The 26,419-nt window shown below is 41.0% G+C and overlaps 1 protein-coding gene across 1 annotated transcript; it reads left to right on the top strand.

Annotated features, from left to right (window-relative positions):
• Nucleotides 1-90: 90 nt before the first annotated feature.
• Sypl1 (synaptophysin like 1) lies at nt 91-23,402 on the top strand. The gene is made up of 6 exons (XM_005076242.4): nt 91-156; nt 409-480; nt 11,457-11,581; nt 13,574-13,781; nt 20,694-20,882; nt 22,063-23,402. Exons 1-6 carry the CDS (start codon nt 106-108, stop codon nt 22,195-22,197), a joined length of 780 nt encoding a protein of 259 aa, XP_005076299.1. The 5' UTR covers nt 91-105; the 3' UTR covers nt 22,198-23,402.
• Nucleotides 23,403-26,419: the final 3,017 nt, after the last annotated feature.

The raw sequence follows: 26,419 nt of genomic DNA on the forward strand, positions 1-26,419 counted from the left end.
GCCCCCACGCGCGCTCACGGAGACCGGGGGGGGGCCTTGGGAGCGCGCGTGCGCTGTAGGAAAAGCGACAGGGACAGGGCTTCAGGGCGGGGCCGCGACGCACGCATGGCTTCCAATGTTTACTTGGTTCGCCAGCGGTTCAGCCGGATGAGCCAGGTGCGGCCGGGGGAGGAGCCAGCCCTTCCCAGCCGCAGCCTCGCTCTGGCCTTTCAGTGTCCTCAGTGACGCTCAACCGCCACCCGGCCCCGCCCGCCCCGCCCCCAGGCCCCGCGGCCCCGCCCAGGCCCCGCCCCCAGGCCGGCTCGGCGCCCGCGGTCCCGCCTTCCCGTCCTCGCCGCCGAGCCGTCCCGGTCGCGTTGCTCCCCTCCTCCGCCCCGCGTCCTGACTCCTTTCCCTCCTTTCCTCCAGAGGATGTCCGCCTTCCAGATCAACCTCAGCCCGCTCAAGGAGCCGCTCGGCTTCATCAAGGTCCTGGAGTGGGTGAGTGCAGCGGGCGACGCGGACCCCGCCCGTCCGGCCCGGCGCGGGCCGCCCTGCGCGGGGCGGCGATGGCGGCCGGCGGCGTCGAGTCTCTGGGGCGCGCGGCTCGTCCCGGCCGCAGAGCCGTTGGAGCGGCGCTCCTCTCTCTCGGGCCCCACCGCCAGCCGCAGAGGAAGCCAGCACTTCCCGCTGCGGTCCAACCGAAACCGACGCCCGGCGGCCGGCGCCCCCCGCGGCCGAGCCGACCTGCTCAGGGTGTTCGCCGGCGCCCCCGGGCGCTCGGGTTTCCAGCTGTGCGGGCCAGGGACGCGCAGCGAGGCCCGCGCCCGATCGCACCCCCGCGCTCGGCCCCCGACGCCCCTGGCGGACGTCGACCTTGCTTTAACCGTGTAGCAACATCCTGCTCGGAGAGTCCGCCTCCAGCCCTTCCCCGGCAGGCAATCATTAACATCAAAGGAGACTTACGGGCTCGGCCTTGGCACTGGAAGTTAGTTTGCCGAGCGCCGGCCGCGGTTTCCCCTCGCACTTGGCGGCCCACTGGGTAGTTCGGCGCTGGTTTAGAATGTCAACGTAAGCGCTTGGCGTTTATTTGCTCACCGTGCACTCAGCGTGTGCTTTTTATAGCCAGTAGCGTGTAACTCCACGGTTCATATGGAAAAGTAAGGACGTTCCAGTTTCCTACATGTGTTTCAGGGTAGAACTTATAAGTTCCCCGATGATGCTCTGGTTTTCCTATTTACTCGATATGCCTCCAGTTTTATGGAAACTGGAATGGTGCAAAGAGACAGGTGACTTTGTGTACAAGCCTGTTTATGAGAACGTTAATATTTTAATTCCAAAACTAAAAATTATAGAAGAGAAATCGAAGAAGAGTTAAAGATCAAGAAAAAAAACCCTCACATTTAGGCTCATTGAAGGTTACAATTCAGTTTAATAATTTAGATTTTCACCTAATAAACAGACGATTTTAAAGTAGGGGTGGCTTTTGTTTTATCTTGAAATTATCCTTAAGTTTCTTAAGGAATTTCTAGTTTCACTTTGAAGGCTTTTTGTAACCCAGGCAGTAATTTTGTAGTAAGACTATGTTGTGTTAATGGTGTGGTGAATATTTACCTAACAAATATTTGAGTGGTATATTCCAGCACCGTGCTAAGTAAGTGCCACCAAACAGGCATGACTACGTGATCCTTTTCCTCATTCAGGGTTGGGTGGAATATATAAAGATCCATATGGTAAATTCTGTGTCAGAGATACTGAAGGATAGTAGATGAAACAGGAAGGGCATCCGGGAGGACCTTAAAGTCAGAAGAACATTTGGAGGAGGAATACTCAGTCACTTCAGTGGGGGATACGGACTGGCAAAAAGAGCTCATGTCTAGTAGGAGGAAAAGTTGAAGCAGCATACGTTGTGTAAGTACTCAGTTGGAACATGGACATATTGGGCAAAAGTACGGCTCTAGATGATTATGACAAGTACATTTCAAAGCCCTGGCTCCTTCTATGGTTAGGCTTGAAAAACTGGTCTTTTGTGTATAAGGTACTGACTGTTGGGTTGTATATGGAATGGTGTTCAGTGAAGCTCAGACTTCAGGTGAATCCTTGGATTTTTTTAACAGTGTAAAAATGACCAGACAAGGATGGAGATCTGCTGCTTTAGAAGTTATGTGTGCCTAAAATCAGTTGTAAGGATGGAGATGTCTACAAGTTAGAGTATATCTAGAAGTAGCCATCTTGTGATGACCAGCATGTTTCTGGCTTGGGTTGGTAACAGCCTCGTTATCCAAGTCCTTAAGAAGAAGTCCTTAAAAGGAAGAGGGCAATATTTAGGTGGTTAATAAGGATATATTATTGGTAATCCCTTCATATTGCAGCGTTCTGTATATAGGCAGTGGCATATATGCACCTAACTGCTTAGAATACAAGTCAGCAAAGAAAGGAATGGTTAGGGTGGTGGAGAGAAGCATCTTTACATCACTGTTAGAATTTCAAGTAAAAAATGCTCGATAATGTCAGGTGCCATGGAGAACTTATGTAAAATAAGAGCCAAAACATGTCCCTTGTTTTTGGTGGTCAGGATTAACAGGAGTAGCCTCAGTAAAAATCAGAAACCACACCAATGTACTCTAAGTGGGTGGTTGTCTGATAAGGTAATGAATTCAATATTTGGGAACACAGGAGAGAGTTGGTGGTATTAGGAAGAAAAATGAGCTGGGCAGTGGTGGCGCTCGCCTTTAATCCCAGGACTGGGGAGGCAGAGGCAGGCAGATCCCTGTGAGTTTGAGGTCAGCCTGGTCTACAAAGCTACACAGAGAAACCCTGTCTCGAGAAAAAAAAAAAAGAAAGAAAACTGAAAACTAGTTTCAGTTACAACTCATTTGTTTAAGTACTTTCTTTAGTGTCAGCCACTATAATTTGATATGCAACAAAAATCTTTGTGTTTTCCACTTCTGTTAAACAGATTATTAAGGTTCAGGACTCGGGGTTTAAATATTTTTACTGCTTCATCAAACAATTTTTTTCTTTTAGCATTTTGAGGCAGTTTTTCTCTGTAGCCCTCGGTGTCCTGGAATTCATTCTTTAGACCAGGCTGGCCTCAAATCCACCTGCCTCTGCCTCCCAAGTGCTAGGATTAAAGGTGTGAGCCACAGACATTTCTTAAGTAAACTTTCTTCTGTCCCAAGCTGCTAATACTGCCAGTTTTTACTAAAGCCCAGCAGTTTTACCCCCCCATCAGTCTATTGCTTAATCAGTGCAAGTGCCAAAGTACTCGATTAAAGGATTCTGGATGAGACTTGGGAACTCACAGGGGTCTGAAAGCTGAGATTAATGTATTACTGTAAGAAAAACAGTGTTGGGGACCAGAAACAGAATAGAGTAAAAGCCTCTGGGGATGTGATGTAGATATTAGTACTTCAAAGGTAGGCAGAGAGACTAGGGAATTAGCTCAGTGCGGAAAGTGCTTGCTCAGAAACTGAGGGCCTGAGTTTGGATGCCCATCAGTACTCATGTGTACTCAGCTCTGTGGGAAGGCAGGTGGGGCTCACTGGCCAGCTGATCCAGCAGAAATAAGTTCCAGGTTGAGTGAGCCCTGCCTCAGAACTGAGGGAGACCAACAGAAGACGCTTCCCATTGGCCTGCGACCCCAGCGTGGGCACACACAGGCTAGTGCACACACTTAAGAAAGGCAGAGCCACCTAACAACTGAGAACTGGGCCAGTCGCCCTGCTGGGGGAAAAAAGAAACAAACAAACAAAAAACATACTGAGCCTGCGTCAATTACCCTGAAATGTATGATGAAAACCAATTTTTATTTAACTCAAATTTTATCAGTGGCAACAAGTGCTACTAGTTCTCCATGATAAAACATACTCATGTCAACCCAGCCAACCAACAGTGAAGATGCTGATTTACTCCGAAGGTCATGTGAATAATTGAAACGTCTGAAAATCATTATTCTCTCTCTCACATGTGGTCAGAGGATGATGTGCTGGAGTTGGGTCTCTTTCTTTCATGTGGGACCTGGTGATGGAGTTCAGGTCATGAGGCTTAGTGGCCACCATCGTAAGCAGCAGAGCCCCTGGCCCTGAAAATGATTTTAAAGTAAGTGTGTTTATATTCCTTGGGGATTTGCAGCTCTGTACTCAACCACACATGTTTAAGAGTGAAGATGACACAATGCTTTGAGCACAATGACGAAGAATCAGAAAAGACGTCTGGGAGGTCTACACCCCGAAGGGCTCTGGACTGTTAGCAGGGTTTGTGTGGCAGGGGAAAGAAGCACTTTGATACTGATTTCATTGCTCATTCCATGAGAGTAACCTGAAATGCCAGTGCTCCTGGGGTTTGACTTAGTGAAAACAACAAATGTGTTTGGCTCTATATAGGAATGCTCATGTGCAATAGATTTCCAGGGGTGTTTCCAAGTATGTCAATTGATTCCTTTCAAATCAAAATATTAAACATGAAGAATTTAAGTAGATAACTTCGGTTTAATGGTGGACATTAAATAGCAGTGAAGATCCTACAACTAGAAGTGCTTTATTTCAGTACCCATAAATTAAGTGAATTCCAGCATTTCCCAGTAGAATTCTGAGAATAAGCAAGATATATGTATAGGAGATAGTATTGTGACTCTGGCTATAGGATAGATAATTTACTGAAAATACCAGGTGTCCCCAAGTATAGACATTTTTGCACAAGTCCCTTTCTGCATCTGTAACTTGGGTATACATTTTAATGTTACTACCTTAAGGCATATTGTACATTGAGAGAAAATTTACATTCATATATTTTGTTTTCTTTAGCTTGATTTTTGAGATAGGGTCTCATATAGCCTAGGCTGGCCTCAAACTTGCTTTGTAGCTGAGGCTGGCCTTGAACTCCTTGAATTCCAACACCTGACTGCTGGAATTGTATGTACCATCACATCCAACTCATATCTTTAAATCCTCATTTAAGTTGTATTGCAATAGTTTCCTTTTCCCCTAATTCGATAAAGTAGAATCTGTTTTATCTTACAGTGTGACTTCCGGTCCTCTTTTGTACGTGAATGCATTGTCAATCTATACATCTTAGCAGACTGGTTCAAACAAACCACTGATCCATTTTGTAAAGGTTCATTTGGTTACACTGTCTTATTCCATAGACCTGTCTAGACAGGGATATGCACACTGGAATATATGGACACTAAAAATGAGAAAATAGGTGAGGTTATTGCTCTGGTCTTCAGGTGTGGGATTCAGAACATAGCTAGTCTGATTCATCCACATATGACCTTGTTAACATGCAGGCCCAGCAGTAAGGTTCTAGTTCAGTCAAAAACTATATGAATAGGAGTTTAAATGTTTTAGATGGTGTTAGCTGAAGAGAAAATTCCATGTTAGTGCTTTCATTCTTCTTGGGTAGCTGGGAATGGGCAAGGAATTAGTGCCATTTATTGCAGACTGCAGTACAGGCTATCATGTTCATAGAACCACCCAGGTTTGAAAGAAAAAATAGTGCTATTGCCAGCTTTCACGGGCATCCTGCAGATGAGGACATGGGAGAGGGCCAGTCTGGACAGTGCCTGCCCTATTGTCAATGTCACTTCTGTTGTGGTGATTGCATCTCTGTGAGTGTGTGACTCTGATGTTGCACTATTATCCTCAGGAACAGCAGGAATCCAGGTTAATGATGAATTCATTTTGAGAATAAATACTGAAAGAATTAAGCAAATCTAGTCATAGGTCAGGTTTTACTGGTGGACAGCCAATATATATATACTTACTGTTTTGGTGGGGGTTTTTGTTTGATTTAGTTTTTGTTGTACAGCCCCAGCTGGCCTGGAACTTGCAGCTCAGACAGGCCTCAAACTCAAATCCACCTGCCTTTGCATCCTAAGTGCTGGAGTTAAAGGTGTGTGTCCCCTTCTAGCTAGTGTATAGCTTCTAATCTTGACCAGACACTCTGTACAATAAAAATAAAGTGTGAGTTGGTTGTATGGTTACTCAAAAAATTATTTTAGGTATTTCAGTTACTATAAATGTATGTCTTGTTCCTTTTTTTCTGGGTAAGATGAATATGAGAATTGATAGCATGAAAGGAGCACTTGGTAGGACTGTATAAAACTCTAATTTCTATATCAAGAAACTAATTTCTATATTAACAAAATACACAGAAAATGCTAGTGGTAGAGTTAACAGAATGGATTAATGTCGGTAGCAGTCCAGAAGAGTAATGGGAGAATTAGGTAGAAGTTTTTAAACCAAAATGAGAATGGGGACATACAACTAAGACATAGATCCTGGTGTATTTCAGAAATAGTACAGTACAATGGTGACAATGGCAGAGAACATAGTTCAGCTAAATCTCAAAGAAAAAGTTGTGGCTGCAAGTGTTTGTTTTGTTTTGTTTCTTAAATACAGACCTGAGAAGCATTGGAAGACTCCCTTTAAACCAGATTACATACATAATCAGACTTCCTTTAAACCAGATTACATAATCAGATTGCTATTTCAGAGTAGTGTGACATCATTTCTAAAGTAACTTTGTTCAAAAAAAACAAAAGCATACAAGTTACAGAGAAATTTAATGTTTTATTAGCCATAAAGGTGAAATTAATTTTAACATATTTTACTTAATCCAATATATCACCTTTTTTTTTCTTTTTGTTGTTGAGATGGTCTTGTGACCTTGAAGTTCACGTGTAGTTGAGAACAACCTTGACCCCCACAATGCTAGAATTATAGGAATGCATCACTACATCCAGTTCATGAAGTACTGGGATTAAAGCCAGGGTTGGTACTCGCTGGGCGGGCAAACTCCCTTAACAGTGTGCTGACTGGTCTTACATCAGCTGGCTAGCCACACAAGCTCCAGTCATCTGAGAAAATGCTTCTGTAGGATCCGGCTACATGGCATTTTCTTAGTTAGTGATTGATGTGTGAGGACCCGCCCATGGTGGGTGGTGCCATCCCTGTGCTGTTGGCCCTGGGTTCTATAAGAAGGCAGGCTGAGCGGTCCATGGGAAGCAAGCCAGTGAGCAGCGCTGCTGCTCCAGGTGCTTGAGTTCCTTTGATAACGGACAGCAGTGTAGAAGTACAAGCCGGGCAATCCCTTTCCTTGCCATCTTGCTTTTTAGTCGTGGTTTGGTGCAGCAGTGAAAACGCAAACTGAGACAAGGACTGACCACTCCCAGCCCCAGTTTATATGTGTTTATATGAAATCTCTGAGTCTGTGATGTATTTTACACTTAGAGCGTGCCAGCTTAGATGATAGCATTCACAGTTCAGCCACCACTGGTGTCTGGTGACTATTTTATTGGATGCTGTAGCTTTAGTGCCCTTGTAATGGAAGATTGGCATGAGATTAGAAACAGGATGTTTGTTGAAGTGAGTCCAGTAAGGGCCTGAACAAAGAGAGTAAGCAGCTCTAAAAACAGACGGTTCTACACTAGACACGCCGGTGCAAGCCAGAGCATAGGACGTGGGGACAGAAAGATGCAGTTATGTGAGCTGAAGGCCAGCCTCATCTGCAGAGTGAGGCTCTGTCTTTAAAAACTTCTTCTTAAAACTTCATGTTCTGTATAATCTCACGCAACCTGATTTTTTTTTCTTTTAATTTGGCATTACATTTCTGCAACTCTTATAATGATGTCTAAAGCTATTTGTATCTTTTTTCTGTTTTTTTGTTTGTTTGTTTTGTTTTATGAGGAGCTGGAGAAATGACTGGCTACCAAGAGAACTTGTTCTTAAAAAGAACCCGGGTTTGAGTCCTAACACCCATGTGGTGCTCACAACCATGTATGATTCCAGTCCCAGGGGATTCACCACCCTCTTCTGATCTCCAAGGGCACCAGGCACTCACGTGGTACACAGACACATACAGGCAAAACTTTGGAGTCATGCATATAAATCTTAAAAATGGTTTGAGGACACTGTAAGAGGGCAGGGAGCAGGGTAGTAACTAGAGCATCTCTTCTGATCTATAATTGCGTTGTAAGAACATACTGCTACAATCAGTTTTCCTATTGCTGTTCCCTTTCCCCTTTGCTATAAACAGTTTTGCTGTGAACATTCATAGAGAAGTGTCAGTTCATGAGAAAGGATCCCCTTAGATCTTTGCACTGTTGGCTCCTTTACAAGCATTTTACATGCCATTTTACCTGCTTTGTAGCTTGATCTGTGTTCAGAAGCTATATTCAGAACTCTGTAGTTGAAATTAACTGTCTTTTATGGTTAGTACTTTTTAAAGAGTATTAAATTCTACATGGTCACAGATTTTCCTTTTAAAAGCTTTTTTTTTCATTTAAGTTGTGACTCATTTGAACAATGTACTGTCATTTGCCAGTTTTCTATTAGTATATAGTAAACTGCCCAGAATAGCAACTTAAAACAGCAGATACTTATTGTCTCACCCCTCATGACTGCCAGCCTCCATAGCTCCACTTCCAGGCTTGGTCATATGGTTGTAGGCAGGTCTTGGTCCCGTGCCCTTTTCAGTCTCTAAAATGCGCTGAGGGGGTAGCGGGTATAGTGGTAGAGCACTTGACGTAGCAGGCCCAAGCTCTTGGGTTCAGTCCCTGGGATGTGGCATGGGAGACACACGTGCTGGATACAGTGGCTCACACCTGTGCTTCCAGTGCTCAGGGAAGATCACCATGAGCTCCACGCCACCCTGGGCTAGACTGTGAGACCCTTTCTCAAAAGCAAAGAGCACAAGTTTGCTGAGTCATCAGAATATCCTTCCAACACGACAGTGAGCTTCTTGAAGTAGTGAGAACCCTCAGATACAAAAGAAACATGACTTGGGCGTGGGAGGGTTGTCTATTTGTTTTAGGTACTTTTGTGTATCTCAGCTGGCCAAGAGCTCACTGTGTAGCCAAAGGTGTCCTTCCATTTATCATCCTCCTGCCTCTGCCTCCCAAGTGGTAGGGTCACAGGCATGCCCCCTTTTATTCAGTGTTGGGGATCAAGCCCAGGGTTCCTTGCATGGTAGGCAAGCTATATCCACAGGCTAGAAATACCAGTTGTATTATGATGTAATCTTAGAGGAACCAGTTTCTTCCACTGTAGTCAGTACTCTGTATATATAGTCCCTTCAAACTCAAGGGAGATGAAGCTCTTGATGGGAGTTGTCAAAGTGTCTGGACATACCTCATGGTCACCACATCCTATCGCAGTGATGTGCAGTGTCAACGCTGTCACTTACAAATGTGCCAGTCTTGCCTGGTGGTGGTGGTGCACATCTTTAATCCCAGCATAGTGTCAGGAGGATCTCTGAGTTCGAGGCCAGCCTGGTCTGCACAGCGAGTTCCAAGACAGAATCCAAAGTTACAGAGAAACTGTGCCTCAAAAAACAATAAATAAGTGAATAAATAAATGGATGAAAATTGCCAGACTCCAGTTTCTTTCTTTCTTCTTTAGTTTGATCTATTGGTTCAGTTTGTTTACATCATTTTTCTTTTTTTCTAACCTTAAATGTGAGTTTTCTTGCTTAAGGTTAGAAAGACTCAGTTCTTCTTTTTCTCCCACTCTATGTATATATTCTGAGACACTATCCATATCCTCTGATACCTATGGACTCTGAACCGATCTCAGACTGTATGTAGACATGGCCTCAGGCTCTTCATATCTATTATGGATGGATATATATATATTTCTTTGGAGAAGCCTTTGATGATTATTATGATACTGGTTATGTCCTTTAAAACTGCATAACCCAGGGTGACTCATGAGAAACAATGTCTAGTATGTTAGTTTTCCATTATTTAACAATATGATTGAGAGTGATCTACCTAACACAAGAAACTGTTTTACATTCACAGTTTCAGTGGTTTTGGTTCACGGTTGGCTGTCTCAGTCACTTGTGGGCCTGTGGTGACTAGTGGTTGAGAACAACCCAGAAGCTTCTCATCCTGTCATAGGATGACAGCATGTCCTGGTATCCAGGGAACACTTAGCCAGAATGTAGCATCCCATGTTGAACACTGTAGGCTTTGATACGAATTGTCCACAGACATTTTTCTACTGCTTGATGTGGGTAGCTTTCAGCAGAGAGACCCCACATCTCTTCAGTTTTCTATTCTAGGGAAGGACAAAGAGTAAGTATGGTACCTAGGCAATGTTAGATGTGAGGAAGGAGAACTGCAGTGCACATAGAGTTAGTGTTAGAAGCTGAAAAGGAGGCATCTGCTGAGCACATGCAGGAGTGAACATGGGGCACAGGCAGGGCAAACAGCCAGTGGAGAGCCTGGAGGAATTGTTTGGTGACTAGCCAGCAGATGTGTAAGGAGTAGAAAGTTAAGGCAAAGGAAAAAAATAGCAGTGTATGAGGAATTAAAGACACGAAGGAAGTAAAGGATATTTGAGAACTCGAGTTGTTTGAGGATTCTGCCTTCTGTGTGGGTTTCAGTGGTTGAATAAGTAGTGTGCTGAAGTCCCGGCGGCGACAAAGAAGGGATCAGGGGTAGAGGCCCTTAGTGCAGAATCCAGCCAAGAGGTGATGTGATAGTCATTTACATTAGGAGGTGGTGGCAAGTAGATCCCACGTGTGTTTTGAAAATAAGAACTGTTGACATTTACTGAATTATTGAATTTTCAGATATGAAAGCACCCAAAACAAAGTATTTTTATTGTGGAAAAAATTAGAAGGCAAAAGAAATTAAATTTTGTACCTTGTGTTGTACTGAAAGAGGACCACTATTATAGCCTTTCTGGGTTTTACCGTCTTTGGGTGTAGATGTGGAAGCATATATAGTATATATATGAGCAAATTGTATGTGTGATGAGCATGTTGCTATGTTACTAAATAATCCCCAGTATTTTAATAGTTAGAAGTTTATAAATAAATTTTCGTTGTATAAATAAATTTTAGTTTATGTGACTCTCTGGCAATATTTAGGATGCTTCTGGGTTTTTCTGTTATACATAGAATTTAAGGAAGCATTATTATATTTGTAAGCATATGCATAGTCACAGTTAGAACTATTTTTTTGAAACCCAAAAATACATGAAAGGAATGTATAAGTTAATGAAGTAGAGTAGAATTTCTTCCTATACAACCTCTTGTTTTTAACAGTTCACTGATTACTTGAGCCCAAAATAAAAACACCTTCCGTTTACTCCTGTTTAAAATTTTGATAGGAATTTCTTTGCTCTTTTTTGTTGTTTGTTTTGAGACAGGGTCTCTATTGTCTCTGGCTGTCTTGGAGCTCTCTGAGTCTGTGTAGACCAGGCTGGGCTTGAACTCAAAGCAGTTCAGACTCCTCTGCCACCATGCCCAGCAAGTTTTCTCTGAATTTCATATTGTATGGGTTATTGTATTCTATATTTTACTTAGGAAAACAGAATGACATTGGCATTTGCACATTTTTAGTGTAAGTTTGGCTAGTAGTTTCTAGAACACTTGTGAGCCAGCTTTAATGATGCGTGTGCTTATGTTTAATAAAGGACCTTGTTTGGGTACAGTAATGCTTCTTTTTTTCTCATTTCATGCAGTTTGCTTCCATCTTTGCTTTTGCCACCTGTGGCGGATTTAAGGGCAAAACAGAGATTCAAGTGAGTTGTCCTTCTAAAGTTGGAGATAATAATACGGTTACAGCAACTTTTGGTTATCCATTCAGGTGAGTTGGTTTTAGTTATCTAACAACGGTTTTTAACTTCATATTTAGTCACTCAGCAGTCACAGCACTTGGGAAGCCAATCTGTGGAGTAGGTCCTGCCTCAACTCTACCATGCGTGCACTTAGACATACTCTTTCTCCAGCACGTAATCTTGGAAGGTGGTAGAATAGTTTAGATTTGCATCTTCACTGGTGAGTTTTACTCAGACTGTGGTACAGACCGTTGCCTGTCTGCCAACTCTTCCTGGTGTCTGATGGAGAAAATATACAAAGGGCAGTATATTCATTGCTTCCTAGTTGCTGAGATCAAATCCCTGACAGAAATGAGAGAGGGAAGACTTGCTTTGGCCTACAGTTTCTGGAAGCTGTGGAATCGTAAATTGGCATCATGAACTTGGGTAGAAAGTCATGGTAGTGACAATTTGTGGCAAAGGTGGTTTTTCACCTCATCATGAAGCAAGCATGTCCCCAAATGTCCTGTTTCCTCTAGCAAAGCCCCTTGCTAATGACTCCAGAGCCATAATAGTGTCACTGGGAGCCAAAGATTCATTACATGAGCTTATGTGAGATATTTCATATTAAAATCGTAACAGGTGTGTGTGGTACATGCCTTTCATCCTCAGTGCTCAGGAGACAGAAGCAGGTGGCTTTCAGTGAGTTTGAGGACGGCCACAGTCTACATAGTAAGGTCCAGGATAGTCAGGGCAACAGAGAGAGAAAGAGGGAGAGGGAGAGGGAGAGGAGAGGGAGGGGGAGGGAGGGGGAGGGAGGAGGGAGGGGAGAGTTATCACATGGTAGCAGAAAGCAAACATTTAGAAATTTACAGTACTATGACATTGTCTTGACATTCTGTCATATCGCAGTAGTTCAGAAATGGAGGAATGGAGACTGTTCTATTAATGAGCCACTACTAACAAGAAGCAGACTTAGTTTTATCAAGATACACTGTCTCATAGTTCTGCAGTTACTGAACAAATAGTGTTTTATGTCATTTTAAGACATACATAAGGTATACTTGTTTCTCAGGTATAAAACCATATTTATTTTACTTTTAAAGGAAAATAAGCAGTAGCAAGTGTCTTTTGTTCTCAAGTCTATTGTGAATATCTGTCTAAAATACAAATCTTTTGCTTAGCTTTGCTTCACTTGACCTCTCAAAGACTCAATTTTCTGTCCAGTAAACTGGAAATATAATCTCTTAAGGATGTTTGATAATTAAAACTTTTTGAGGCAAGATTTCACTGTGTAGCCCTGGTTGGTCAGGAACTTGCTGTTTAGACCAGGCTGGCCCAATCACTCGTAGAGCTCTGCCTTCTGTTTCCTGAGTACTAGGACTAAAGACCTGCTCTGCTATGCTCTGCAAATAAAATACTACATTAAAGATGTGTATATCCTGAGAGCTTGCTAATCACCAAAGCTTTTCTGTTGCTTATGCATTCATTTTTGTTACAGTAGTCATCATCTTTAATGACAGGTGGGTTTATAATTTACAAATGGATAAGTGTAAGGCAGTGTGATTTCTCCTTTAGCAGCTAAATAGGAATCCTGGGGCAGGAGAGATGGCTCAGCAGTTAAGAGCAATAACTGCTCTTCCCAAGGACCTAGGTTCAGTTCCCAGCACCCACACATGGCTCACAGTTGTCTGAACTCTAGTTCTAGAGGATCTGATGCCTTCCTTTGGCCTCTGCAGACATGAGGCATGTAGGCTCACAGACCCTGATGCATGCAAAGTTCACTCTAATAAGATATGTTTTTATTGCAGGAAGATAATGTCTAAATGTTAAAACTGTTAAACTCCACTTATATTCAACCTGTCATAAACCTATTACTGAATAAGTTTATAGGTATATATAGTATAAAATTTTACCTTTTTAAAAAAGAAAACGTTTTTCGTGTGTCTGGGGAATATATTTTGAAATGTCAGTATTCTGCTAAAGTATTCCTCTGTTAGAGTGCAGTGATTTGTTTACTTATTTGAGTTTTCTTTTAATAGGTTGAACCAGGCATCGTTTCACCAGCCTCCAGATGTCAATGTGTGTGACGTGAAGTGGGAAAGCCATGTCCTCATAGGTGACTACTCTTCTTCCGCACAGTTCTACGTCACGTTTGCAGTCTTTGTGTTCTTGTACTGCATGGCTGCCCTTGTGCTCTATGTGGGGTACACGAGCCTCTACCGGGACAGCCGCAAGCTCCCCATGATCGTAAGTACATAGAGGGTTTCCTGCTAGAAATAAGTGTGTTTAACATGAGGAGAGTTTTCTTCAGTTACTAAGTTTAATCCAGTTTTCATAGCCTGTTTAATACTCAGAGAGTTGATCTTGGTTTTTTATGAAACTGGAAACCCTCAAATATTTGATACATTGTTAAGTTTTAAGTAGCTAAAGGTTAAGAAATTATCATCTTTAGTTTAAAGAATTGCAGGTCATACTAGTCTTATTTCTACTTCTTACCTTTTTCTCTTTCCTCAGAACTCCTTTTATGCCACTAGCATTTTTTAGTGAGGTTAGTTTTCTTTATCAGCAAAGTGTGGCCCAAAGATCAAATCTGACTTTTATAAATAGAATATTGTTTAGCCCTACCGACCCCTTATAGATTTTACGACTGCTTTTATGCTAAACTCTGACCCAGATAATTCTTACATTCCTTGTCACTGGTATCAGCAAGTTACATTTGATCTTTTGAGATGCCTACAAAGGATTTGGATTTGAAATCCTGGTACCTTTCTTAGAGCTTCAGATTCTACTGATCTAGAAAGAAAATAATCTCGAGATTAAGAGACTAGACTGTCCTTCCTGGATTATCAGTGGCAAGTCCAGAGAAAAGCCATGGTTTTATGTTGGACCTCCACTATAAAAGAGTAATTTTAACGTCAGCGGTTAGTATGGAGGTTCTTCTGATGTGTGTCTGAAAAAAACACTGACTTCTTCAAAGGATTGTGAATTTACCTTAAAGAGAAGGCTGCTTTAATATAAAGGAATTATTAACATCAGTTATTTACCAATTTATTTTTAACTTTTGCTGCTTGGATCATAAGAATGTAAATGGTAAGTAAAGAACAAAATATTTTTTTATCATGTATATTTCCTTCTTGTGTCTGGAAAAGTATAAGAAACCTAGTTGTTTTCTAAAGTATTTCTGGCTATTAATTACATTTTTAAAGTGTTTATTCATTACAAATTAAGAATCTGTAGCTTTGAACATTTCAGGCTTTGCCTTAAAAAGTCACCAGTTTGATCACACCAATAATATTTTTTTAATTTGTTTCTTATTTGTTTTTCAAGACAGGGTTTTTCTGTGTAGTTGTGGCTGTCCTGGAACTTGCTCCTTAGACAAGGCTGGATTATTAGATCCTAATACTGACCTAAGTGTAATAATTTTTAAATTATTAGATAAAATGCAAGAAAGGGTTCATTGTTTTATTTAGTAAAAAGGAATTTGTTGGTATGACAATGCAAAACAACTTTACAAATAAAGAATTTTCTTCAGCACCTGGGAGGCAGATGCAGGTGGATCAATGTGAGTTCCAGGCCAGCCTGGTCTACACAATGAGTTCCAGGACAGCCAGGACTGTTACACAGAGAAACCCTGTCTTGAAAAAAAGAATTGTTTGTAGAGAGCTTTCTTTATGATAAAACTAAAACAATCTAGCTGTATAGCATTTAGGCTTTCTGATCCTTCCGCCCCTGTAAAATGTGTTTCTTTTTTATAAAGTAAAACCCAGGAGCTGGGGAGAAGGCTCCCCATGTTATGCTGTTCTAGAGGCCTGAGTTCAGTTCCCAGCACCCATGTTAGGAAGCTCACGATTCCATAGCTCCAGCTCCAGGGGACTCAGTACCCGCTAATGCCTTCCCCTACCCTCCACACACACACATACACACACACACAATTTAAAATAATAAAAGTAAATTTTTATGTACTCAATTTTAAATATAATTGACTTTTAGGTACTATTGATTAACAAGGATAAGTTTGTTGTTGATTAACATTCTCAGTTCTGTACTAAAGTATTCTAAATATTTCAGTTTTAAATTTTTGAGTCTAGGGTTTTTGTTTTTTTTTTAATATAGTACTTTTTGTGTTAGGTTGCAGATGATTTAATGGTTCAACAAATCAGGAATACCAAAAGTAAAACACAGAAAAAAAAAGTTTCCAAATTCTAAAATCTTTCGTGCATCATATTTTTACTTATTGGTGGATCCCAGAAGCTCCAGGTAGCTGCATTGCAGGCCTCTAGGTCACATTTTTTCCATCAGAGTTTATTATGTGCACCATGTTTAGAAAAGTTCCTGCTTTTGAACTATGTGAATTTATGCCTTAATCTGATTATCAGCAAGTTAGATTTAAAGAGCATGACCTGAGGACTGACTGGGAAGAGGCCTCAGTTGGTAAAATGTGTGCTGTGCAGGCTTGAGGACCTGAGTTCTCATGAAAGTACAAATGTGCAACCCCAGGACTACAGGGCATGGCGTTCACTGGCCTGGCAGTCGAGGCAGATGAGAGAGAAACCCTCCCTGTCACAAGCAATAGAGAACTCAAGTCTGGCCTCCACACAGGTGTTACACAGCATTCATATACACATAAACAAAAAAAGCATAACCAGAGAAAAAGCAGATGTTTTAGCTAAGGATTCAAAAGGAAGAAAATAACTGAAAATTAAGAAATTTGACATATTTTGGTCAAAGCTATAACTTTAACATTGAAGGAATTTTTTTTTAGTGTGACATTTTATTAGGTTTCCAAAAAAAAGATGTTCTTAGGAAATGTCTATTTGCCCAAAAATAGAGCAGAGGATAGGAGTAAAGGGGAGAGTGTTCCCACGATGCAGAGACTGTCAGCTACAGTATTTATTTTCTCTGATGGACGCATTGTAGAAGGACCAGGGGCAATGGAGAGCTCAAATGCAAATACCCATGCGTGTTTTTTGTTTGTTTGTTTTGTTTTTGTCCTCTAAGTACAAATGCTTATTCACTGTATGACTGGTAAGATAATGAAAGTCTTTAAAGTCTGTAACATTCGTTTCTGGGTGTGTATATGTAAGCACTCGTGTGTGCGCGTTCTCATGAGTGGTGCACATGTGGGGTCAGGGCAGCCTGCAAGAGTCGTCTTCCTCCTCCCTGTGGGTTCCATGGCTCTAACTCAGGTGTCAGCCTTGATGACAAGCACCTGGTCCATGATAATTAAAACTTAATTTCATTAATTTTTTAAAAGATTTCTTCAGTGAAACTCGTTTCTGGGTTTGGATTAACTGGTTTTGGGCTAACTTTGCTGTTGATGTACATGAGCTAATGCCTTGATGTCGCTAGCCTATATGCTTGGAGGACTGTCAGCTCTAAAGTTGTCATTCCTGTTTAGTTCTTTTATTCACAGGAAGACCAAATAAGGTGAGACTTAAAATAAGCTTCACACTACACAGAGTCATACTCAAAAAAAGTTTTGTGACCAGTCCAGAGCACTGTATTTTAGTTCCCCAGCAGAAAAGACTGGGTGTAGGGATCTTTCTCTTTCTTTCTTCATCTTATTATTTCTATAAGAAAATATCCAAAATATTAAAACCTTCATGTTTATTTTTGGGAATGTAGTAATTAACAGGACTTAGTAGAAAACTACTGAAGTTCAAAAGGTACTATTTCACCTTTTTGTAATAAACTGAACATTGTTTATTAAGTTTTTGTAGTAATTTTTTATTTTTTGAAATTATAATCGCACCATTTCTCCTCTTTCCTTTCCTACCTCCAACCCCTCCCATGTATCCCCCTTTACTCTCTCTCAAATTCATGGCCTCTTTTTCTTTGATTGTTATTACATATATTTTTCCTAAATACATACATAGAACTTGCTCAGTTCATATAATGTTGCTTGTATGTAGATGATTTCAGGACTGACCGCTTGGTATTGGATAACTAGTCGGGTGTCTCTGCATTGGGAAGACTGTTTGTTTCCTTAGTTTCCTGTAGTTCTTTGTCTAGACTTGAGACCTCCTAAGCTTTTCTCCTTCCATAATAATTTGTCTATTGGTGTCATCCTTGTTCAAATCTTTAGGCAGCCATGTTGATGAACTTCATGGGTATAGTTTCTCTAACATTTCTAGGAGGCATGCTCTCACAGTAAACCTCCCGTTCCTCTGTCTCTTAACAGTCTTTCTGTGTCCTCTTCTGCATATCCATGCGCCTTGGATGCAGGAGCTGTATTATAGATAGATTGGTTGTGGTTTTCTCTGATGGCCTCTATCTGTTACAAAGAGAAATTGCCTTATCTGTGGGTATAGGGGTAGATATTCAGAACATAGTTAGGGATTGTGCTGGCTTATTTAGTAAAGTGGCAGTTGTAAGTGTCCTTCAAGATCCATGGTTTCTCTAGCACTGGATAGTTGTCTAGACTTCCAGTCCCAGGCATGATTTCCCTCTTGTAGAGGAGGCCTTACATACAATTAGGTAGCTGTGGTCTCTGCCATGGTGTGCATGGCATGCTGGGCACTGGGATTCGTAGGCATTGTATGTAGCTGAATGGTGCTATTAGTTGCTTGCCTCCCTGGAAGTTTGAGGGGTGCCTTCTGGCGCCATGAAAGCTAGTTCTCAGGGAGGAAGCTTTCAGGTCAGATCTCTGTTCCTCCAGCTCTCCTTTGGGTTCTGTGTCAGAAATGCATTGGTGTCTTCAGCAACAGGAACTTACCTTGCATCTCTAGAGGCAATAGCCTGTAATGTTTGGGGGTCTCTTGGACAATGCTGACCACAATTCTTAGGCCTGGTGTTGGGGTTTCTGTTAGCAGAGGCTCTTGGCTCTTGAGGGGAACAGCCTAGATGGGAAAAGTTTCATTTAAACTGTGTGCGTGCGCGCGTGTGTGTGTGTGTGTGTGTGTGTACACTTATGTATTATATGTAATTTTATGTAGTTATATAATAATATGATTCCTTATAACCAAATATTCTTGTTATTTTACCCTCATGTATTTAGCTTTCTCCCATAATTTTTTAAGTTCTATGTGTGGGTGTTTTGAGTTCTGTGTGTGGGTGTTTTGAGTTCTGTGTGTGGGTGTTTTGAGTTCTGTGTGTGGGTGTTTTGAGTTCTGTGTGTGGGTGTTTTGAGTTCTGTGTGTGGGTGTTTTGAGTTCTGTGTGTGGGTGTTTTGAGTTCTGTGTGTGGGTGTTTTGAGTTCTGTGTGTGGGTGTTTTGAGTTCTGTGTGTGGGTGTTTTGAGTTCTGTGTGTGGGTGTTTTGAGTTCTGTGTGTGGGTGTTTTGAGTTCTGTGTGTGGGTGTTTTGAGTTCTGTGTGTGGGTGTTTTGAGTTCTGTGTGTGTGTGTTTTGAGTTCTGTGTGGGTGTTTTGAGTTCTGTGTGGGTGTTTTGAGTTCTGTGTGGGTGTTTTGAGTTCTGTGTGGGTGTTTTGAGTTCTATGTGTGTGTGTTTTGAGTTCTGTGTGTGGGTGTTTTGAGTTCTGTGTGTGGGTGTTTTGAGTTCTGTGTGTGGGTGTTTTGAGTTCTGTGTGTGTGTGTTTTGAGTTCTGTGTGGGTGTTTTGAGTTCTGTGTGTGGGTGTTTTGAGTTCTGTGTGTGGGTGTTTTGAGTTCTGTGTGTGGGTGTTTTGAGTTCTGTGTGGGTGTTTTGAGTTCTGTGTGTGTGTGTTTTGCGTTCTGTGTGTGAGTGTTTTAAGTTCTGTGTGTGAGTGTTTTGAGTTCTGTGTGTGAGTGTTTTGAGTTCTGTGTGTGGGTGTTTTGAGTTCTGTGTGTGTGTGTTTTGAGTTCTGTGTGGGTGTTTTGAGTTCTGTGTGTGAGTGTTTTAAGTTCTGTGTGTGGGTGTTTTGAGTTCTGTGTGTGGGTGTTTTTGCCTGCATGTGTCTGTGTACCACATGCCTGTAGGGCCCACAGACAGTAGAAGAGGATGTGGGATTATAGGATGTTATGAGGCACCGCATAGGTACTGGGAATTGAACTTGGGTCCTCTAGAAAAACAGCCAGTGCTCTTAACCATTGAGCCATTTCTCCAGCCCTTTAGTGAAGATTCTTAAAATTCATAGTCTTGAACTTTTTTTTTTTAGCCACTTCATTAATCCATCTCTTGGAGAATATTTTTGACAAGACAGAATTTTATCTGAACGTAGGAGGAAGTAGGGTGTCAAGGGAGTTCATATTATATACAAGAGATTACAACTTAGAACATCAGTAGTTGAGGTAACGCTGAGAGTGAAGCAGCAGCTATAAGAGTGGTAGGGTTGGCTGTGGTCTAAGCTGGGTCAAAGACACTTGCAGTTGGAATGCTCAAAAAGATAATGGGAAGAAAACTCTGACCTGGTGGTGTCCACCTTTAATTCCCAGGAAGCAGAGGAAGTTGGATCTTTGTGAGTTCAAGGCCAGCCAATGCTACATTGTGAGACTGTGTCTCAAAAAAAAAAAAACCAAAATGATTATAGAGAAATGCATTTATTGTTGATGATAGAGTAAAGTATATAGCTAAGATTATGGTGACAATTTAGAAAACTTTGCCTTTTTACATAAAAAGTGGACTTAGGGCTAGAGAGTTGATTTGGTGGATGAAAGGCAGAGGATCTGACTTCAGACCTCCAGCATGCATGTAAAATATGGGCATGGGCATGTGTGCCTTAATTTCTGTGTTAGGTGCAGAGATAATAGGTATCTCCTAGGGCTTGCTGGCTACACAGCCTGTCTGAAATGGTGAGCCTCAGCTTGGGTGAGGGACCCTGTCTCAGAAATAGGGTGGAGAACGGTAGAGAAGACAATGACACTTTCTGTTCTCCATGTGTACATGGAGACATGCACACACATAACAAAATTCAAAAGTTTTAAGAAGGAACACCCAGCCATTCTTGCAAGAAGGCAAGAAGATTGTTGTGAGTTCAAGACTAGCAAAACCCTGCCTCAAAAATAAATTAAATTTCAAGTTGTGGAGTTTTAAGGAGATGATTAAGTCTCACTGCATCTCTGTCATGGTGTTAGAAACAGTAAACACCAATGGTGTTTAGACTGAATGTGACCTTTTATATAAAGGGTATCATGAGGACCATTGATACCATGGGTTTAAACATAATCCTGATTTCGGTATTGCTTATAGGAAAAGTGCTGCTTTTAAATCGACTCCTCATACCTGATGCTTGTTTTTGCTCTAGGACTTCATTGTTACCCTTGTTGCCACGTTTTTATGGTTGGTGAGTTCCTCGGCCTGGGCTAAAGCTCTTACAGATATTAAAATAGCTACTGGACACAGTATTATTAAGGAACTTGAGCCTTGTCAGTCAGCAGGAGTGTCCTGTCACTTTGGCTCTGTGACTAGTATGGGATCCCTCAATGTATCCGTGGTAAGTATCCGATGCTTGCAAAGTTTGTTTCATTTATTGGAACAACATTTAAGAAAGTTACTTTCAATAATCAATAAATTGATTTTTATTTTACTGAGCTACTTGAGCTCTAATTAGGACACACACACACACACACACACACACACACAGAAAGTGTGACCTGTATCCAAGATTACAGTCTGAAAGACTATTAGTGATAACTTTATTGAAGTGGTGTACTAAACTATTGTGCTTTAGTATTGAGTGCTCAGCCTCTCTGAGAGGAGTATGAAAAGCCATGTTAGCTCTGTTGTACAGCTAAGAAACGTGTTGTTCCTCTGACGAGGCACAGCTTTTGAAACAGATCTGGCTTTGCACCATTCTCTTAGAGTAGGTAAACTAACACTTAAAGTTTCTGAAATCTGTAAAATTTAATATATGTGGTTCATTAAATATTTTTCTACTGTTTCATTAAACTGAAGTTGTGAATGATGTTGAATATATTCTATTTTGGAAGGCATTTTCCAGGAAATACTTTTCGATAAGATGAAGTCAATATTGCTTTATAAAGCGGTTTATCCACATTCTTGATAATAACTCCGTAATGTAAAAGTCAGTCCTTGGAGTTTTTATCAGCAGGCAGTGCTGTGAGTGGGACAATTTCAGAAAAGTGTTGTGTGCACTTATACAAAACGATGTACAACATTTGCTGTTTTAGTTACATAGTTCCTCAGCTTCTTACCCCATTCTTACTTCATAAGTTACCATCACTGATTGATAAAAATGACCTTGTTAAATGAGGTGGGAAGGTTTGTCTAGTCCTGTGTGTGGATCAGTGCAAGGTGTGAAATAAAATTCTGGAACAGCAGAGGACAGTCAGAGGAGGGAAGGAAATGAGGGTCAAAGCACTCTGAGTGGGAGAAAAGTGAAACCTTGAGATGCAGGCTCAGCTTCCAATTGACCTTCATCACCCTGGGTACCAAAGTCTGGACTCAAAGTCATCAGTTCTATGTGCAGAAGTAAAGGTTTCATTTTTTTGTTGCTTTATGTTACAGATTTAGAGGGTTAGCATGTTGGGTATAATAAGTCATTATGCATCCAAAGTTTGTATGGTGGACTGTATGTATAGACTTCGTTTTTTATTCTACTTTGTAATTTAAAGCAAACATTAGATTTTTACATTTGTTTCCCTCTTTCATAGATCTTTGGCTTTCTGAATATGATACTTTGGGGAGGAAATGCTTGGTTTGTGTACAAGGAGACCAGCTTGCATAGTCCATCAAGTACATCAGCTTCCCACAGCCAAGGAGGCATCCCAACCCCTTCTGGAATATAATTAAATGGGGAATATACTGTATGAAATGTGTGCTATACTATGCCTTGTTGCCAACATCTTGAGAAGCATTATTGTTTCTAATAAAAGTAATGGCTTTTTCAGTAAATCGGTGGGTTTAAAATTTTGCTGCTTTTCTATATAAAACGTGCCTTTTCTAGAAACATGAGATGTAAATGTATTTTTACATGTAAGTTTGAACATTCAGGAGCCTGTTATGAGATGATACTTACTTTAAATGAACAGTAATTTCACTAAGTTACCTTCTAAAGTGTTTACACCTTAAGCCTTAACATAAACCTTCATTCAGAAAAGTTATGTCATATCATAATATAGGAAGAATGAGTTTGGAATATACACTACTGTTAGTTTGTATACATCATATCCTTAAGGCTTGGATTGTTTAAGACAACCTTGATTGCATAAATTGTATTTAGAAAAAAACAATAGTACAAATTTTATATCTGAATGTTGTTCATGTTAAAAAATTTTGAATTGCGAAGACTGGGTATATATTTTGTTTCTCTTTTTCTAAATGACCTGCTGTACTTATTAGGTGTACTAAAATTGTCTTAGGAGCGAGGACTTGAAAATTGTAACATGTGTAGTTAAAGCTGCGCTTCTGTTGCCTGAGGTATATTCATTATTTCTGGTGGCTTCTTGGGCTTGCTATGTTAGGAGGCATGGTTCCCACAGTAGCTTTAAAGATGTGGGCATTCTCAATGATGCTTCTTTGCTATCCTTGTTGATGCCAAGAGAGAAAAAGCTACCTTTTTTCTTCCAGACCCTGTTTAGAGTATTACTAAAAATTAAGGTTGCCTTTTACTTTTGAAACATTTAACATTTATTCAATGAAGTTGCTTCTCCTGCGTCTAACATTGATATTGTGAAAATAAATGCAGTTCAGATTTCATATTTGTTAATATTCATTCGTACTTCCCAAGAGGATGCCTAAGGAATTATGCTCATACGGGAGCCTGAATAAGCTGTCCTGTGTGTGTTGTCTGTACGCACATACTTGGGTATGTTCAGAGAACAGTGCTTCCTGTTCCTCCTTCTGTTGTACAGGGATCCAGACTTCCTACTCGTACAAGATGATGTTTGTATGCGATGCACATGTTGAGATATTGCCTTATTTTTATTGCTTTATTCATGTCTGTGTAAGATTGTATGTTTAATACAGCAAACAATAAAGAAGTTAAAGTAAAGAGTGCCCCAGTTATTACGTCAGAGTGAAGTCTCCATCTGGAGGTGTGAGCATTCCAGATTGGAGCTGGTTTTCAAAGCAGGAGGCACGGGTATAACAGTGTGTTAAATGCCTCATTCTCATTAGAAAACATCTATAACTCTCAGATTGTGTTCCTGATAAACATTTACTAATTGGTCATTCAAATAGCAACAATTACTGGTTGAGAAGATACAGTGCCTGCAGCTGCTTTCACACATAATCCAGCTGTGGCAGCCCAAGCCTCCAATCTCAGCACTCCAGTGAAGGTCATCCTTGGCTACATGGGGGGGGGCAGGGCCAGGCAGGGATGTGTGAGTCAGGTCCACTCATTTACTCATGTTCTCGTTCTCTCTCTCTCTCTCTCTCTCTCTCTCTCTCTCTCTCTCTCTCTCTCTCTCTCTCTCTCATATCTGTGTCTGTCTGTCTTCTCTCATCTGTCTCTCTTCTTATCCCCTGCTTCCCTTCTTCTGCTCTCCCTCCCCCTACCCTGGAGCTAAACTGCATGGGTTTGAACCTCACCTTGGCCATTTCTAGCTGGCTAACAAGATGATGTACCCTCTCCTCCATTTGTACTTGAAAACATGGAAATGAGTACTGACCTTGGGCTGGAGGATTGGCTCAGGGGTTAGGAGCACTGGCTGCTATTTCAGAGGACCAGTTTCAATTCTCAGCACCACATGACAGCTGCAACCAACTGTAACTCCAAGGGGATCCAGTGTCGAACTCTCTTACCTAGTCCTAGGGGTTTGACTGTGCTTGCTTTTCTGTTGGTGGTAGACATTGATAAGGTTAATACAATAAGGTAGAAGACTATTAGAGTGACTTGGCTCCTCCTGTCCTGTCCCCTCTACACTGCTTTTCAGTGAACATTACAGACAATTTCTAGGACAAATGCAATAAAAGCTCTCACTTCCCAGAGATGGGTTGCAGACAGCTATTTAGAAACAGACTCATTGCCAATTTTTTTAATAAAGTTCACATTTAATAAAGATTTTCAATCTGTAAAAGGTAAGAACAAGTTTTTATATATTTCCAAAAGTAGGTAAATGTATAAAATCATGTAGAACAGTTGTTTTATATGCACCAGGTTTTTAAAAGAAAAAAAATACAAGAATAGCCTTTTCCCAACTAAGATACAATTGGTGCTGATAGGCCAGGAATGAATATTCTTACCCAAACTTGGTGCTGCCAGGAAGTGAGAATCTCTTCCTGTGAATGTAGCCAGTGTGCACACCATCTTAGTAACCCCATGGCATTGACATAGGCTGCACTTCACTTTCCCATCTGTGCTTGGATTTTTGTCATATGAGTTTGTTCATTTTGATGGTATATAACTATCTTCCTCATGGTTTTCCACAGTGGTTTTGGCCATAGTGAAGTCATGTATTCTTGTATACATTTAGGATCAGCTTGTCAAATTATCCTAAACACCTTTGTAGGGTTGCATCTATAGAGAATTGTGTTGAATTTATAAATCCATTTGTGGAGAATTGTCAAGTTTATAATGCCATGGTTTTACATTTATAAACATGGTATGTTTCTGCACTTATAGCTTCTATGCTTTTTAATAGTTTTTTTCCACATAAAGACATAAAATTATACTTAGCCTCAAAAGTGTTGGTGCTGTTTACATAGTTATGTTAGACTCTGAACTGAGTTGCAGTTGTTGCTGTTATGCATAAACACAAGTGGATTTTTAACCTACTTATTAATAGAAGTTGGCAGGTTTTCACACCTTGAATTTTTAGTAAGTAAAATGTTCTGGTATTTAACATACTGTTGTTTGGAAGTTAGACTAAACTTTCTAATAGTAATTGTCAGGAAAACCTATTTTAAAAGTAGAAACTAGGGGCTGGAGAGATGGCTCAGAGGTTAAGAGCACTGGTTACTCTTCCAGAGGTCCTGAGTTCAATTCCCAGCAACCACATGGTGGCTCACAACCATTTATGGTGGGATCTGATGCCCTCTTCTGGCATAAAGGCATGCATGAAGGCAGAGCACTCATACATAAAATAAATAAAATCTTTTAAAAGAACGTAGAAAATATATATTTACTGATGGGGGATGTTCTTCTGTATATATGTTTCTCTTATTGGTTGAAGACTAAAACACCGACTGGGCAGTAGAGGCAGGAAGATAGAGAAGGCTAGGAGAAGAAAATGCTTGGGAAAAGATAGCAGAGAGAGGCCTCAGGGAGATGCCATGTAGAGACTGAAAAGATAGGAGGTGCCAGACGTTCTCTGGTGAGATAGGACTGTGTGGAAGTGCATAGATGAGTAGTTACGGGTTAATAAATAAGAGAACTAACCAATAAGAAGCCCTAGCCATCAGCCAATAGTTTATAATTAATATAGCATCCATGTGCTTGTTTGGGGCTGAAGAGTGATGGGACCTGGTACGACCTGGAGGGACGGAAACCTCCGTCTTCAATTTACCTGACATTGATAACTACTTCAGTGCAGCACTTGTCACCACATATTTATACTGTTGTATGTTGGTGCTGTAGTAACAAACTCTGATTAGTGTTAATTGTTTCTTTATGGAGTTGACACCTCAGTGGGATATACTAGTTGGTCATGGTAAGAATGGTCATATGAGTTTCTTAAGTTGAAATTTGCTTGGCTTTGCTTGGGTAAGAACAACATTTAGGCAGTGGTGGCACACACCTTTTGTCTTAGCACTTCAGAGGCAGAGGCAGAGGCAGGTATATATCTCAGAGTTCAAGGCCAGCCTGGCCTACAAAGTTAGTTACAAGACAGCCATTGTTATGCAGAGAAGCCCTGTCTGGAAAAACAAAAAAGGAATGGCATTTATAGTTGATATGTAAACATGTCTGAGGTATACAATTTAATATGAAATGTATCTCGTGAAGCTCATCAACATGTAGACAATGAACCAATACCAGTTCCTGCCCAGAATGCCCCTGCCCAGACCTATTCATTCCAGAGACTGTTGTCATTGGGTATTTTCTAGAATTTTATGTAAATGAGTATATAA

Source organism: Mesocricetus auratus, unplaced genomic scaffold, assembly GCF_017639785.1.
Source record: "Mesocricetus auratus isolate SY011 unplaced genomic scaffold, BCM_Maur_2.0 Super-Scaffold_15014, whole genome shotgun sequence".
NCBI classification, from domain to species: Eukaryota; Metazoa; Chordata; class Mammalia; order Rodentia; family Cricetidae; genus Mesocricetus; species Mesocricetus auratus.